The sequence below is a fragment of the Rousettus aegyptiacus genome, unplaced genomic scaffold (assembly GCF_014176215.1).
Source record: "Rousettus aegyptiacus isolate mRouAeg1 unplaced genomic scaffold, mRouAeg1.p scaffold_m13_p_9, whole genome shotgun sequence".
In the NCBI taxonomy this organism is placed as follows: Eukaryota; Metazoa; Chordata; class Mammalia; order Chiroptera; family Pteropodidae; genus Rousettus; species Rousettus aegyptiacus.
In genome coordinates this window covers 25,187,346-25,204,499 of record NW_023416312.1, presented here as the reverse complement: position 1 = coordinate 25,204,499, position 17,154 = coordinate 25,187,346, and the positions used below count along the sequence as shown (strand labels likewise).

Here is a 17,154-nt window from a genome sequence, read left to right as displayed (position 1 = left end):
ATCTATTGGTATGTACCAAACCACCCCCAGACATTGTGCTTATGACAACAACCATCTGTTCACTGTCAGTTCTGCCATTTATTCTGGGCTCAGCTGGGCAGTTCTTCTGTCAGTCTCACCTGGGTTCAGTCATGGAGCTTCTTAATCATCAGGCAGTTCAGCTGAGCATCTCTCTTCATGTGATCTTCCACCTGGGTTTACTTACAACATGATGATCTTGGGGTTCCAAGAAGGCAAAACTGGAAGCTGCAAGGCTTAAGGTCTTGCTCAGATGTCATATAATGTCAACCACATTTTATTGGTCAAAACAAGTCACAGTACTGCCCAGATTCAAGAGGTAGGCAAAGATTTCCCTCTGGATGGAAGGAACTGTAGAGAATGTTGATCTACCATTTTTTATCTACCATATGTCTTTTAAGGTTCTTGCAGTTGTAGTGTTCTAATTAGTTTTTTATATTTTTCCTTCAAAGTGCAGTGCATAAGCTCTTTCCTTGGGCTATATATGTATGTATAATATATATGTGTATATATATAATATATGTATATATATAACATATATACGTAATACACACACAATATAATATGTATTCCCCAGTGTCCATTGTATCTTGGGTGATATTCTAAAAAGAAAAGTTAGCTTTGCAAAGGGATGCCCACTGTGTCCTACTTTGGTCTTGGAACTGTCATATTGTTTTGATTATTTCTTATATTAAAAAGTGTATTAGAAGAATCATGAATCCATACTGTTTCCTTTATACATTCTATCCTCTGTAAGTAGCCTCTTCCTTTCTGTTCAATTTGTGTGCTTTTCTGAGTAGCAAGATGAAATCTTGCACTGTCCTGTTCTGTCCTGCTCAGAATGTGAATCTTCCCCTTGTCCAGCGTCTCTACACTGTTAATGTTCCCTACCCCCATTAGTCACTTTAGTGAATCATCTTGGTTTTCAGATAGGTTGTCAGAGAGACCATATTCACATGACTTTAATACAGTATATTGTTATAATTGTTCTATTATTGTTGTTGTTAATATCTGCCTAATTTATATTAATGTATGTGTAGGAAAAAACATAGTATATATAGGATTCGGTACCATCCACAATTTCAAGCACCCACTGGGAGTCTTGGAACATACACCCCACAGATAAGGGTGGGACTAATATGGAAAGATTATCAGTCTTGCTTTTCCCCTTAGTAGCTCTCCACCCCACCCACACCCCACCCCAACCCTGCCCCGCCATGCTAGGTTGTACTCATTTCTCAAGGTTTTGTTACTTTCAGGATCACAAATGCAAACTATCAGAGCATGAAACCAACATTTATTTACTTAGCTGACTTGTCTCACAACTTGCCATATATATTTGGAAGTCTATAATCAGTCCCCACAGGAGCTGACCCTGTGTGTTCCATTGTTTTTCAAGTTTCACTGGCCACAAAGGGGAACTGAATATGAACATGCATGCAAACCTCATCAGTTTCCTTTGCAACCAGCTGAAAGTTTTTTTTAATATAGAGGAAACAGTGTTTTCCTTTTGAGTACAAATTGAATTTCCACAGATATGAAGCATTTTATGCTTCTGACAGATTAAGGGACACACAAAAGAAGAAGGAACTAAATTGTGAGAAAGGCAATTAAAAGAGAAATTAGGATAACAAAGAGACAAAACTGAATTGGGGAAGAAAAAGAGGTACTGCTGAGTGCAGGAAAGAAACACGGTTATTGGGGGATACTAGAAAGTCTTGGCAAGTAAGAGAAAATGAGAAGAGGCAGGAAATGTCTGTAACAGGAAAGTACCTATGCCAGAACTGCCAGCGATATTAATGGAAGGCATCAAGATCTTTTGGTCCAAAAGCTTGACACTGGGTAAAATGTGAAAATAAAACACATCAGAGTGATTACCGTTCCCACCTGAGTTCATGCTATTGAGCCAAGTTTACAGCGAAGGTGCCTCGTCCCCATTTCAGGATGCAATGTGGTGACCTGTTCAACCACTCTGATTACGCAGAACAAAAGCAAGGGTAAGTAAGAGAGCAAAGAAATACCTAAATACCTAAATACCTGAATACCTAACATAAATGTCACAAAGTCCCCAGAATCCATCAACTTATTTTAGTTATAATTTAAACAATCTCTCTAGCAGTGAATATTAAAGAATGCCGACTATGTGCTGACCAAGGGACATTGGACAAAATCACTACAAAAGAAGATTCAGGGAAATTGCTTGGGGAACATGGACCATAAAGCAAGCATCCTCCTTCCCCTCAGCTGCACATACCTGCATAGACCTGAGGGCATTACTGTATTGGCACATGATTGCAGGCAGCCTCTGGTTGCCACTCATTATTAAGGCATTGAACATTCTATCAAAACCAAAACTTCTATTAAAGGGAATAAAGGACATCTAATCCAAACTTTGTTAAATACTTTAAATGCTTTGCTACCTTCCGAGCCTGCTGGAGATTCATACTATATTGAGACAGTTTTATTAGCAAATAACTCACTGGCTTTCTACTCCATTTGAGATCTGTAATTATTAGAAAACCCTCTCTTAAAATTTAGTGAAACACACTGCTTGCAACTCCCATCGTTCACTGATCTTTCTACTTTCTCTGTGAGGCCACACAGACACAGACACACACACACACACACACACACACACACACACACATACACACACATACACACTTATGCTCTGTCTTTCCTTATTTTCTGCTTTAAGGTTAAATAATCCCATTCTTTTGACTATCCTTCCTCTGGCATCCTGTAGGGTGTTTGCTCTGGAGTATTGTTCTGACCACAAAATAGAATGGGTTTGTTACCATTCCTGTCATGAACATTGCTGTTATTAATGAAAGCTAATTTATCCTTTATGAGTTACTGTCCCCCACTTCCTTTGATCCAGATCAGCTTCCCCTATTTATTTTCCTAGTTTCGATGTTTACCTTTAAGCTTCTGGCCATCCCATTTTATGTATTTCCCCTGCCTGTTCTGTTGGTAAACAAAATCTGTTATGAGCTTATAGGCAGGTTGATGTTTGTCAAAATTTATCTTATCACAAATATTATAACAAGAATTAGCTCAGTGAACTTTTTAATTTTTTTAAGAATGCCATTGTACAGGGCTCTATAGGGATCATCTCACTCAATAAAATTATGAGACAGCTTCTAGAACTATGAGTGTATTTGTTTCTTTTAATATTCCATAAAACTAATAACAATAAGATAATGTAGCGTAACCATTCAAACTGTATGTTTACAATAAAGACATGTAGGGATATAAATATTTACCAGTAATGTAAAAAAAAATTTGATTTTGAGACCATGAGGGAAAATCAGTATTATATTTAAAATATAAACAAGTACTGAATTTCAGTTAGGTGATATCTGTCAGCAATGTCAAAGCAAGGTAATCCATATAAATTTTATTACTTTTTTCTGAGCCTCTAATTTTTCTGCACATTTCATTTTCTCAAATGTTTCTTGTTTTTTTTAATGTAATTCTGCTTTGACCTATTCTTTATTCGACCAATTGTATGTACTTATCAAAATACAGCTAACTGAGCGCTAATTGTATACAAATCTCATTAAAATAAATTCAGCCCTAACAATATTCGTACTCTTTGAATATTGATGTCTCAGCCAGTGGTCTACCTAAAGTTCAAAGAAGTATTCTGAGTATAAATAATTCTCATACTCTGTCACAGAAACTTATGAATGGATCCTTGGAGTTTGTCATAACATGCTTTTACATATTCAGTAAATGGCATCCTGGTTCTATGTGTGACCAAAGAACAAATGCCAGCCACACTTGAGAATGGTTGCCTTAATGACATCTCCTGATTACAGTTGTATGATGTCCAGACACATTAGCTAGGAAAAAAAAAATGAAATATACCCACTTTTTCAATTCCGTTAAGTACCCCACCCCTCCCTCTTTTTTGTCTCATTCAGCCATCCATTTATTCACCCATTCATTCAATTATTCACTGAATATGTGTTGATGATCTGCTGTGTGCCAGGCAAGGCACTGAACTCTGGGGAATCATTGATAAATAAGATCCCTTTCTTTTGGCATTTACTCTCCAATTATTTTTGAACATACATGAAAATTTCAGAATTTGCTCCCTTTAATTCTAACCTGCAGGTTTTCTTTATTATTATGAAACATTTCAAATACTTAAATATATGAAAAATAATATAACAAATACCCATGTACTACCATATAGCTTTAACAGACGTTAACATTTTGTCGTGTTTGCCTCAGATCTCTCCAGATATAACCACAAACTTTCATTTGGTATACATATTGTGTATATTACCATGCATGCTTTTTATTTTTATTGCATATCTATAGATCTATAAAGAAGATGGTACTGTTTTATGTATTTTTGTATTTTACATAAATGACTTCATATGTTACCCTTTTGCAGTTTGTTTTTTATTCGACATTGTTTTTGAGAATTCTCCATGTTGATGCATGCAGGTGTGGTTCATTTCATGGAAATGCTGCATAGTAGTACTCCTTTTGTGAATAAACCAGTTTATTTCCTTATTCCTCTGTTAATGCATATTCACTTAGGTTGTTTCTAGTTGTTTAGTATGATGAACAGTTTTCTTATATACATATTCAAGTGGTTCTGTAAGATGTATGCCTAATAATGGACTTGCTGGGTCACAGGATGAGTACGTCTTCAGTTTCGCTCTATCAAAGTGTGGTTCAAGATGGCTGAACCATTTATAAAACTATTTTAAGTAAGGTGCAGTTTTAAGTCCTGTTGCTAAGATATTGAATTCTTAGCTTATCTGTTGTTTGATTTCACTGCGCAGTATTTAAATTCTTTCCATTTTACCTAGTCAATGATAGATAGTAAGTGACTTCATTTTTTTAGAATTTTATTATCATTTCATCTGTTATAGAGGTTTAGGCCTCATTGAATATAGTGGCAAATTTACAAGCTTTTTAAATGACAATCAACATATATTTTCTGACATTTTAAGCCAGTCCTCAAATCATTTAGGTTACTTTTAAGCACTTTAAATTAGTATCAAGTGTTTGATTTTGTGTAACAAGTGACTTGAGAAACCATGACATTTTCTTTATTTATTCTGTTCAAGCCATAAATTTTACTTAACTTTATGATCTATGTCAAGAATGTTAGCTTAACAATATATATTGAAAAGATTTTACAAACAGATTTAAAATCTAGCCATGAGTGTAAGCTTTTCTTGTTCTTGAAATATTTTACAATTAAGCAAATGAAATATCAAAAGTAAGAAGAGAGCTTTGAGAAGATGGGAGCTTTGTTTTGTAATTTTTAGTTCTTCAAGGAATTGAGAAGCTTTAAATATGTTTGCTGCAAATGCTTTAAGAAGTACACTGAATTTTGGCTGCAGCAGATGCCTCATTCAGAGAGTATCCTGGTTTAAATTCTGAAGTGCTTTCACTCCTGCTAGATTCCCCTTGAAATCTTCTAGAAAGAAGTTGGCACATTATTTTGCGGATATTACTAGACATCAGGAAATACATGACTGGATCTAAGCAGCTATTGAAAGATGAGAAAACCAGCATGATCTCATTGGTTTTGTGAACGATTTCCTTCCAAAAACAAGATGACACATTTAGCTGTAAAGAAATATAGACAAATCGGAAGGCATGATAGGGAACAAAACATGTAGTAAAAATGATAAGCACAATAAAAGAATTTCGGGCTGTAGTGGCATATTTACCAGAATTAGGAAATTTTGACCTCCTTTTAGAAATCCTCAATAGATTCTTCCCAATCTTAATATATGAGAGGATTATTAGTAGGAAAACTAGCCAGAACATTACCACAAGAATCAAATTAAAAATTGCTTCTCCTTTTGCATTTTGCTTATCTCTATAATGGAAACACTTTGTGGAATTATGGCCACCTTTCTTAAGAGTTAAAATAATCATAGTTAAAAATCCAGCAAGAGCAATTGTCCATACTGCACAGCAAACATAAACACTTTGTTTGGTTGTTATTGCCTTCCGTTGTTGTATAGACCGATTAATTTTTATGTAGCGATCCAAACTGATGAATCCAAGCAAAATAATGCTAATATACATGTTCATATAAAATAGCGTTCCCACAACCTTGCAAAGAATCACACCTAGTGTCCACTTGTTTTGGTTAATGTGATACATTATTCGGAAAGGGAGGCAGAAGATAAGTAAGAGGTCCGCAATGGCTACATTAAGGAGGTAAATCTGAATGGAATTTCTTTTGCGGTGGATACCCAGAAATACATAGAGGGCGATTATGTTTCCAACCAGTCCCACAATGAAAATAACAGAGTAAAATGCTATTAACACACTAGAGAGTACTTTTTCATCCATGGGACAGTCAGTAAAATTTGATGCTCCTGAGAAGTTGTATGGCAGTTGGACACTCTGGTTAGTTATAAAGCGCTCTTCCTGGGAGGAGCAGGGCCAACTGCTGACCGAAGTAGTCATCATTGTTGTGGTGTGACTTCTTATCATCTTTTGTAGGGATCAAAAAGTGAAGGTGCCAAATGACATGTCCCTCGTGTGTAGCTTCTATAAGATCTTCAGATTTTTCCTACAACAGAATGCCAAATATTGAATCATTTCCTATTTTAATAACAGTTTACTTTAACTCTGAGCATAAATAATAGATTTTTTTTCAGACATCATGAGAAAGTTTACTTTTATCTTACTTTGGACCATTTGAGTAGCTACAATATGTTTGTAGCAGCATTGTGGTTTTACAAAACGAGCAGCAAATATAATAGAATCTTATGGGTTGTCCTGCTCTAACCTTTCCTGTGGCTGATATATGTTCAAGGTTTGTTTTATTTATTACATTACAATAAATAACTGAACTATGAAATCATCTTCCCTTAGGGAAATTGTTACACGAATAGAAATGGAAGCGAAGAGAAATGACAACTCGTATTTTTCAAAGATGAGTGTCGATTTCCCTAAGGTTGTTATAGCCATAAGTGAGTGGGACCCACTTCTGGACCTTGCCCAGCTTCCTGCCTTGATTCCTTCCCTCATATGTAGCATTCATTCATTTTAACACATGTTGCCACTTGGCATGTGACAGATAAACTATAGCAGTCTCTCATTCCATGGTAGGAATAGATGAAAGAGTCCTAAATTTCTTCTTTTTCAACCTAAGACCAAGTTGGGCATATTAAAACCATTTGCCTACAGGGCATGCAATTAACATAACATACCAAGAAAGCACAGCACCTTCATCGTTAGGCAGACTCTTATAACACTGCACAGGAGAGCGAAGTAGCCAAACAAAACCAAGTTAGTTGACAACACTGCCACCGACTCAGGTCAGAAAGTCTCCTGACCTAGAAGCATAGAGTGATAATGTAGCTGGGAAACAGATATGCATCCAAGATTTTGAAAGTAACTAACTTCAGCTTAAATATGCCCTGAGATAATTTGAGACTAGAACCTTATAAGAAGATAGTGTGTGAATTCCACTTGTTTGTGGAGAATTTTGGCAATGCCACTTGTTATTGGCTCTTTCCTGGGCATTGCTTGCTATGAAAAGCTCAGTCTGAGAGGTCATCATAAAGAGCTAGAAGATGTGAGGAGAAGGTTCCAGGAGTTCACATTCTTTTCTTAGAGTGACTGCCCTTTTTCTCTGCAGCAGCCTCTTAGCAGGTGTAACATAAAGACATTCAGAGCAAGGTTATCAGAATTAAATGTAACTAACTCTGTGACCTTGGGCAAACAATTTAATCTCTTCTAAGCCTCAGTTTTCTTGTTTGTAGAAGTTAAAAATGCATATGAAGCACTTACCCCTGGCACATAGTTGTCTATCAAAGTTAGCTTTTTAAAAAACAATTGTTGATTAATCTCATTTTAATAAATGTTTCATACCTGGCTAAGGACTGCTTGGAAAACAAAGGTGAAACAACATAGAGACACTGCTCTCGGTAGACATTTTTGTAGCCGTGTGCATTCAAACTCTGAATGCAGTAATGTAAAGTAGATCCAAATTATAGTAATTGATTTACTGATTTGACATTATACACAAAGAAAAATATTTGAAAGAACTTAGCTTTTCTTAACTCTACCTGTAATTTGATCAAGAAACCATTTCAGTAGAGGGTAAAAAATAGTTTTAAAACTTTGTAATGGGAGAAAATTATTACCAGAGAAGAGGAACTGGTGAAGAGGAAGTTATGTAATCCTTGGTAAGAGTCTTTCTCCAGAGTTCAGGGTGGTGAAGGGAAGGAGGCAGGAGGACAGAGTCTAGTCTGTCATGTGCCTTAACTGCAGGAAGACATTTCATAAAGTTGATAGAAACTTTCAGGCATTTTGTGTGTGTGTGTTATGAAATTCTAAAAGGAAAGGGCAATCTAGGAAGAATGGCAGGCTGTCAAAAATTAAGCTGATATTGCAGTTGGGATTAGCAGAAAGGTGAAGGGCACCTACAGAGGGACCTGCATTGTATGGTTACACAGGGAGTGGGTAGAGACTCAGGTAGAGTCATCTCGTAGCCACTGATGAAAGGGGTCTGAGGCATGATAAGTGATGTGATTCGGAGACTTCGGATGGCTGAAATAACTTTAAAAACTAGTTTTTTTTCTTCTCCTATACTGTATTTTAAATTCCATTAGGGTTAGGAACCAAATCTTTTTTGTTTAACTCTGTATATCAAGGGCTTAGCATAATAAATGTTGAATGAAAGAGAGAATTTAGTAGAAAAGTCTCTGAAGTTCCACATGTGGACAGTAAAATCAGCTGTTCAAGTATATGCAGGCTTTAGCTTCATTAATAGAAACACAATTACAGTTGACTACAGTTGCTATATCAGTAGTGTGATGTGGCAGCAACAAAAACTAACCCCTTCTTTGGCCAGATTCATAGATACAGCTTGTCTCGATGAAAATTATTACTACTAATCTGGTTCTGTCCCAAACTGGTCAGGTTCCACCTGGAATACAATATTTCATCCCCAACAGCACACTTAGAATAGGCCACAGAGCCAATGGGGAGAAGAGGCCAAATCATGTCATAGGAATGGGTTGAAGGAAATAGGCATCTTACACTGGAGATGTGAATGCTTTACAAGGCCTTGTGAGTGTCTTCAGAAAGCAGAACAACCATTGAGTAGAAATTGCAGAGGCAGATGTTGCCTCCTTTTAAGGAAATACTTTTTTAGAATGAAACAATCTATCCTAGGAAGTAATAAGGGTCTTACCACCAGAGATTGTTAAAACTACTACCAAATGGGTACTTTGTAGAAGACATTCTCAGTGGTTCTCAATCCTTGCTCCTTACTAGAATCCCCTTGATGGCTTTTTAAAGATACCAATGCCTGGCTTCATCCCCAGATCTTCTGATTTAATTGGTCTGGAATGGGCTCCAGGCAATGGTTTCCTTTAAAAGCTCCTCGGGGGATTCCGATGTGCATTCAGAATTGAACTCTTGAGCTAGATAGCTGAACCATTAACTAATGTTTATTTAGCATTTGCTGTGTACCAGGCAATGTGTTAAGCATATTTATGTTATTCATTTACATAATCCTCATAATAACTATGTGAGGCAGATATTACAAAAGAAGTCATGAAAGATCAAGAGGTTATGATCTTTACCCATGACCACACAGCTCTTAAATGGCAGTACCCAAGTTGGGACTCAGATCTATCTAGCTTTTAGAGCCCATGATCCTTTTCACCAAACCTCACTCCTCTTAATCACAAATGAACAGCATTTTCTTAACTAATGATGAGTGTTTTCACATGATTCCTTCAACGTTATCCACATTATCAATTTTAAGAGGGGTTTATGCCATCTAGCTTTACTTCTTTGGAAAAGGCATTCATCTTTTTATTTGCTATGTCCATTATAATAAGTAAATAAGTACAGAGTTTACACAATCACAAATCATTTGTCAGAATGTTTGTCACTTTTCCCAGAGCATATCTTTTCTGACTTACTTCTAGGCCTGGGAGTTTTAATCATGATGTTCCTTGAAAGCTGTTAGCACAAAGCACATATCCTGAAACCATTCGCCTCGGCTCTAATCAGCAAATAAATAATAGTTGGAAAAGATCACCAATAAACCTTTCTGGTTTTGCTTTATTTTCAAGCTTAAAGAGAATAAAGCAAAAGCAGTGCATTTGTTTAAATAGTAATAGTAGCCATCATTTAGAACTCTATATTAAATAGCTAATGTCCAGTCATTTATTAACAACAGATTAAATTCGGTTTTAAATTTAATGGCCGATGATTTTTGCCTCCTTTACAATGTGTCAGTTACTCACTGTTCTTAAGGTCATTTACTGATGTTTTAAACACTACTTATTTAATCAATTAGGAATAGCCAATAAAGACAGGAAAAAACCACTGTGTTCACATAGTGGGCTAATTTCCCAACAGACATTACTTGTGACTCATGTGCTATATTGAAGTGGTCACAGTGGTTTCCTGATAGTGGATGCTAAATGATTTTGTAATGTCATTACTTGGGATAGCCTGAAGTTTGCAACTCTGTGTTAGTGCTGTGACTACCACTACCAACCTACCCTTGTCAATATTTTTCAACAACTTCATGTAGGAGCTTAATGGACCCAACAGATTCCACTGTGCCCTTCGATAAGCAAAAGCTTTTTAAATGCATTTTTTGGGGTATGTTTGTGAAAACATCACATCGCTATGTTAAAATACATACCTATTTGGCAATGGTAGAAACCTTTCACTGTTTGTAGTTTGACTTGATAATGACCGAATTACTCAGGCCATGCTTCAAAAACTGCGTTAATTGCTGCATACAGAATGAAAATTGAAACCATATTACTTTAGAAATAATACTATCAGCAGTATATTAGGTTTTGTTATAAACTTAACTGTCTAAAAAAACCATTTGTTAAATTTTAGTTGAAATTCCTTTTCTCTAATATTCACCTTATTCACTCCTGAAATCCAAAACTTAAAATTTAATCAGTCTGGTAACTACCATAAAATAGTAATAATATAATAAAGAAAACATTATCATTGAAAGTAGGGAGATAGCATAACTTAATAAAGTTAATAAAGTATAGATCATTTATAATACATTGGAAATAAAATTTGTAATATATGAAAATGAATTGATTCAAGTAGATCTGCAAGTCTTTATGGCAATATACAAACTACAGTATAAACCATGTAACAGTATTGGCAATATGAGCTTAAATACCTCCAGTGTCCTCAAGTATTACAAGTAACTAAGAAGACAGCCTCATTTTAAGTCAAGGCAAAGGCATCATTTAAGTAGTTTACTGAAGGTTCTAAAAGTGTCACCATGAAAGAGGTTTCACTTTTAATATTCAGGTAATCAAGTTTTAACTAAAATAAAGGATCATTTATATAGTGAAATCAAGGAATACTCACAGTTCAGGCTCTCTTGAAGTAAAAGGAGCTGAACACCAAACTTGCCTAGACACAGACTCGTCTTGATGTGTCAGCTAGGTTCCTCCATCCGGTCATGGTCTAATTGGTTGAGGTTTTCTTTTTTTTATGTTCCAGTGTGGTAATAGTTTTTTTTCCCCTTTTCTTTCTTTTTTCGATATGACAACCCTCCGACTCCTTGTGGAAATATTAAAAAGCCCTATCATTATGTAACAAATTTAAGCTCAGTGAACACTTAACTTTAGGAACTTATATCTTTTATATGAATACCTTCACCTTGCCAATTGTAAGAAGTTTTCCCTTATCCCTCAAAATAAAGAAGTTTATAAATTCTAAGCATAAAAAAGAATTTTAATTTTTTTGTGAGAAGTGATATATAATATGCTATATGGACTTTTAAAACACAAGCACTGAATTTCTGTTTCTGGATTCATTTTAGAAATTTAGATATTCACATAAAATGGCATACCTGTATTAATGATACTAATATTAGTAATTAATTATTTTATTCTTTAATTTTTTAAACTTGATTTGGTCTGTACATTATTTTAGTATATTTCATATATTCTTTTAAGATCTTGGATTTATTTTCTAAAACAATCTTATACTTTTAGGACTAGATGAGATTTGTAATGGTATTCTCCCCATTTTATCACTGTGATAAACTCTCCCAAGAAAATTGAAATATATCCCATAGTTTAAAGAAAATAGTGAAGGAATTCTGCAGATTCGTTTTGGTCCTAATTCAATATTTAACCACTATCTGTCCCTCCAGTTTAATGTCATTTTTCTTTTTTTGTTGTCATCTGAAATGAAGAAAAGTTAGTTTTTATTTTCCTTATAACTGTTGCCCTGAAGCTTTGTTTATGCTAAGTAATATTTAACTCATTAGACTTTATCTAACATTCTAATTATAAATGGCTTATTTTGTTTAACATGGTATCACCAAGGTTCACCCACGTTGTAGCATTTAACAAGATTTCTTTAAGGCTGCATAATATTCCATTGTATGTCCACATTTTCTTTATTCATTCATCTGCCAATGGACATTTGGGTTGCTTCCACCTCTTGACTATTATGAATAATGCTGCAGTAAACCTAGGTGTGCAACTATCTTTTCAAGATCCTAGCAGGATTTTTTTAATGACTAAATCGATATTTATCTATCAGCATTCTATTTCATAAAATCTAAAATAAATATTTTCTTCTATATTATGCTAGCTATTTTTCCACACCTAAACCATCCCTTTTTCAGAATACTATTCTGTTTTTTAATCTTGTATTTCCTGGCCTTACTGTGACCAGATTTGATTACAATCTTTTTCTAGTTCTTCCTTTATATAAACTTTTTCCTATTCATTCTAAACTTTCTACTTTCTGTCTCTATGTTCTTAGCTCATTCCTATATATCCTCTTCCCCTCATCCTTCTTCTTCCTCCTTCGTTGCTATCATAGCTTTTTATTTATATAAAGATAAAAGTAAAAAAGAAGAAATAAGTGGATTTGCTTATTTGATGCTCTCTACTACTGATATCACTGTCCTCTCTTTCTCTAAATTCCACACTTGGTTAAGTTCAGAACACACTCCAAGCCTGAACCCTGCCAGCTAAAATGAGGGCTGCTAGGTTCAAACAAACAAGCCTGCTAATTGGTCTTGCTTTACATTCATGACCGTAAACCTCAAATGGGCTCCTGTGCTCCCAGCGGTCTTGCTATATTTTCTTAGTCTGGTGGTTCTCAAGGTATGGTTCCCAGACCAGCAGTGTCAGCATTACTCAGGAACTTGTTAGAAATGCCCAACCTTATGAATCTCACCTCAGACCTTATGAATAAGAAACTGTGTGGGGTGGAGGCCAGCAAATCTGTGTGATTCTGATGCTAAAGCTTTAGGACCACTGCCTTAGTCAATTCATGTTCCTATTCTTTGAAAATACTTTTTCACACCTTCACTCTTCTCAAACTGTGAACAGGCTCCTACCCTTCCCCACTCCCACCTGATGATCACTTTTTATTTCAAAGTAAATGGAAAATGCAAGTGCTCAGAGAATACTTCCTCATCCTACATCCACATCTGTCTGCCTCTACAGGTGCATCAGTACCCTGCCTTCACTGTCACCAGTGCATTACATCCCATCCCCTCTTTCCCTGGTATTTTTTCCTCTGTACAGGCTCTTTCCTATCAGCCTACAAATGTTTCTCTTCAAAAAAATAAAAAAGAAGATCTCTAGGTACTTCTGTGGAGTCATCTATCAAATATATTGTTATGTGAAATTTTTGAATATTTATATGTATTTAATTATTTTCAAAAAACTCAAAATAATAGAAAGATAAACCAAAAAAACAAATGCTATTAATTACCTATGAGGTGGGAGAGGCTGGGAATGAGGAGAGGGGATAAAAGCTGGACCTCTCTGAATGGTATTTGTTTACAGTTTTGACTTGGGAACTATATAAACATTTTATATAATTAAAACACCAAATTAAGTCAAAATCTAATTAAAACCAATTGACCTCACCATGTAACATTGAAAGTATAACCATAAGGAAAATTATTTTAAGTGACTCTAAAATGGGGTAGGGGTTTTTTTTACATAATTTTAGACTTACAGAAAAGTTTAAAAAATAATAAAAACAATTCCAGATACCTTTTACTCAGATTCCCCATACATTAACATTTTCTAATTTGCTTTATCCTTCAGAATGTCTCACTCTTACCTATCTCTTTATCTACCTATCTATATATTTCCCCAAAATAAGGACTTAATAGCCACAGTAAAATTATCAAAGTCAGAGAATTTATATTGAAAGAATACTATTATGTAATTTCTAGCTCTTGATCCAATTTCAATTGTTTTAATAATATCTTTTATAGAAAAAATAAAAACAAGATCATGTATTGCATTTTAGCTGTTAAATCTCTTTGGTCTCCTTTAATCCCTTTAATCTGAAACAGTATTTGAAGAAAATGGGCCAGTTACTTTCTAGAATGTCCCTTTGTTTGGTTTTGTCTGATGTTTTTTTATTTATGATTAGATCCAGTTATGTCCTTTGGCAATGTTGCTGAGTTCTTCTCAGTAAAGGAAGCACATGCTATCAGTTAGTCCCATTACTCGCAATAGTAACTTTGACGGTAATGTCTGCCAGGTTTCTCCTCTGTGAAATTACTATTTTATCTTTTGTAATTAATAAATACCCTGTGGTGAGCTACTTTGAAATTATATAAATATCCTATCACTGGAAACTTTCCACCTACCAGTTAGCACCCTTTGATGGTTCTTACCTGAAATCAATCATGATGATAATTACCAAATCGTGATTTTCTAATGACAGAATTTATTCTATATTTATTAATTTTCTGTGTAAAGGAAAGCTTATTCTTTCCCCTCCGATTCATTTACTTATTTTTTTACATCAGCCTAGACTCATGAATTCTTACTTTCTTCAACAGTAAAGTAATATTTTAACTAGGCATCCCTTTTAGGTTATATATTAAGGACAAAACCACAAAGAAATCTTAAGCAGCTTACAGTGATTTTGTTGTTACTGGTAATATAAGCATTGCTATTTTTAAACTTTTATATACACAAACACACACTAAAGGATAAAGCAAATGAGTAATTATGTTAATGTCATTAGGTACCAACATTGCTTGAGAAAAAGAAGTAAAAATCTTATAATTGAGCAGAAAGAAGCATCAGTATGATTTGGTGATGTGTTTTTCTCCTTATAAAAAAATACATATATTTTTAGCTCTGTCCACTGAAAAATCAAAGCAATGATAATCCAGTAGTCATAATGTACCTACTAGGTGGATGATATAACTTATGTGGATTTATATACCTTTTCCCACTAAACAGAAAAGGGGCTGCTTGGAGAAATGCCAATTCCAGATCTGGGGCAAGAAATGAAAAAGACAAGCCTCAAACATCTTGTGTCTGAAAGCAAGGAAGTTATCAGACTCCTAGAGTCTTACAAAAGAACATAAGAGCTGACTTAAAAGGGCTCGGCTCCAACTGGCTAAAAATGGAATTTAAGCATCAAAATGAATAATGGTTGCAATAGATTAAAACACATCAAATATATAAAAATCTATAAATTGATATTAATACCAAAAAAACCCCTTCATCATTCACCTTTGGAGGTTGCCTAGAAACCAACTTGTTATTCTGGAAATAGTTCATAACAGCTTTATTCATAATATCCAAAAACTAGAAACATCTCTAATGTCAATCAAGAGGAGAATGGGCAAACTAGTATTTTTATACAACAGAATACTTACTCAGCAATAAAAAGAAATGAACTACTGATCACAACAAAATGAATAAATCTCAAAAACATGCTGAGCAAGAGAAGGCTTACAGAAAAGAATATATACTATATGGCTTTGTGTATATGAAGTTCTAGTACAGGCAAAACAAACTTACGGGGAAAAAATATCAAAATAGTGGCTTGCACTGGGGACATGGCAGCAGAGATTGAATGGGAGAGGGATGAGGGAGATTTCTGAAATGAAGATAATATCTCGATAGGGATTTGGGTTACGCAAATATATGTAAGATGTCAAAACTCTGTAATAGTACTCTTAAGATCTGTGTATTTCACAGTATGTAAATGTTACCATATTTAAACAAATATTTAAACAAATATTAAACTCTAATAGTATGTATGCAGAAGTGTAGCGAAAAGACTAATGATTATATAGAGAAATGAATGGATAGATATTTGATAAAGGAAATGTAGCATAATGTTAATTGTAGAATCTATGTGGTGAATATGTCTATTTACTGTACAATTCTTTCATTTTTCTCTGTGTTTGATAGTTTTCATAACAATAGGGGAGAACCTCAATTTTGAAAATCTCTAATGATAGAGCTAGGCAAGAATGGCTAACTGAAATCAATGAATGAAAAGTTGATGGTGAACTTTTTAATGATGGATCAAGGCAGACAAAACAGATCAAAGTAAGACAAACAGACATTATGTTCTCCCCGCTGTGATAAAATAGGTATACCACTTATGAAGTATTATAGCAAAAACAATTAAAATTGAATGTGAATCTAATCAAGTTTCTAGATCTAACTATGAATTTACAGGAAATACAGGAAATTGAGGAACATATTAAATGACACTATGTAAGTACATTTAGCCAAGTCCAGATCATAGGGGATTCCACAGGGAAAAGTATCCTAACAAATCAATGGCATGAACATTTTTTTAAAAATATGAGGGGGATATGTTAATAGAGTAAAAGAGACTTAAATGATATAACTATCAAATACGATGTATGGACTTTAAATACCATTTTGAACTAACCAACTGTAAAAAGACATTTTTGAGGCAGTCAAGGAAATTTGAATATGGATTTATATTAGATGATATTAAAGACTTGTCAATTTTATTGGATGTAATTACATTAGGCTTTTAAGTCATCTGTTAGAAATACTGAATTATTAACAAGTGAGATGATATGGTTTATTTTAAAATACTTGAGCAAAAAAATAATAAATGGGGATAGGTGAAGCAAGAATGGCAGAATGGCAGTAATTGGTAAAGCTAGGTGACAGTCTTATGGAAGTTTACTAATCTCTTTTCTCCAATTATAAACATTAAAAAGTTTTCAAAAAAGAAACTTCCTTCCTTTACATTCTTTTCTAGCTACATCCCATTTCTTTATTCCTAATACAGTAAAGTTTTGAAAGATATCTGAATTTACTATCTCCATATCATCTTTCTCATTCTCTATCTATC

The 17,154-nt window shown here is 34.4% G+C and overlaps 2 protein-coding genes across 10 annotated transcripts in view; one reads left to right on the top strand and one right to left on the bottom strand.

The window, feature by feature from the left end:
* The window catches only part of CASK (calcium/calmodulin dependent serine protein kinase), a 365,515-nt gene that overhangs the window by 218,447 nt on the left and 129,914 nt on the right, over positions 1-17,154 (top strand). The window lies entirely within an intron of this gene.
* On the bottom strand, positions 5,109-11,495 carry GPR34 (G protein-coupled receptor 34). The gene is made up of 3 exons (XM_016156563.2): positions 11,389-11,495; positions 10,688-10,780; positions 5,109-6,580 (listed from the first exon to the last, which is right to left on the bottom strand). Exon 3 carries the CDS (start codon positions 6,499-6,501, stop codon positions 5,362-5,364), a length of 1,140 nt encoding a protein of 379 aa, XP_016012049.1. The 5' UTR covers positions 6,502-6,580; positions 10,688-10,780; positions 11,389-11,495; the 3' UTR covers positions 5,109-5,361.

Excerpts from the sequence above, each read along its gene's own strand:
- GPR34 (XM_016156563.2), bottom strand. The coding sequence starts at position 6,501 with ATGATAAGAAGTCACACCACAACAATGATGACTACTTCGGTCAGCAGT.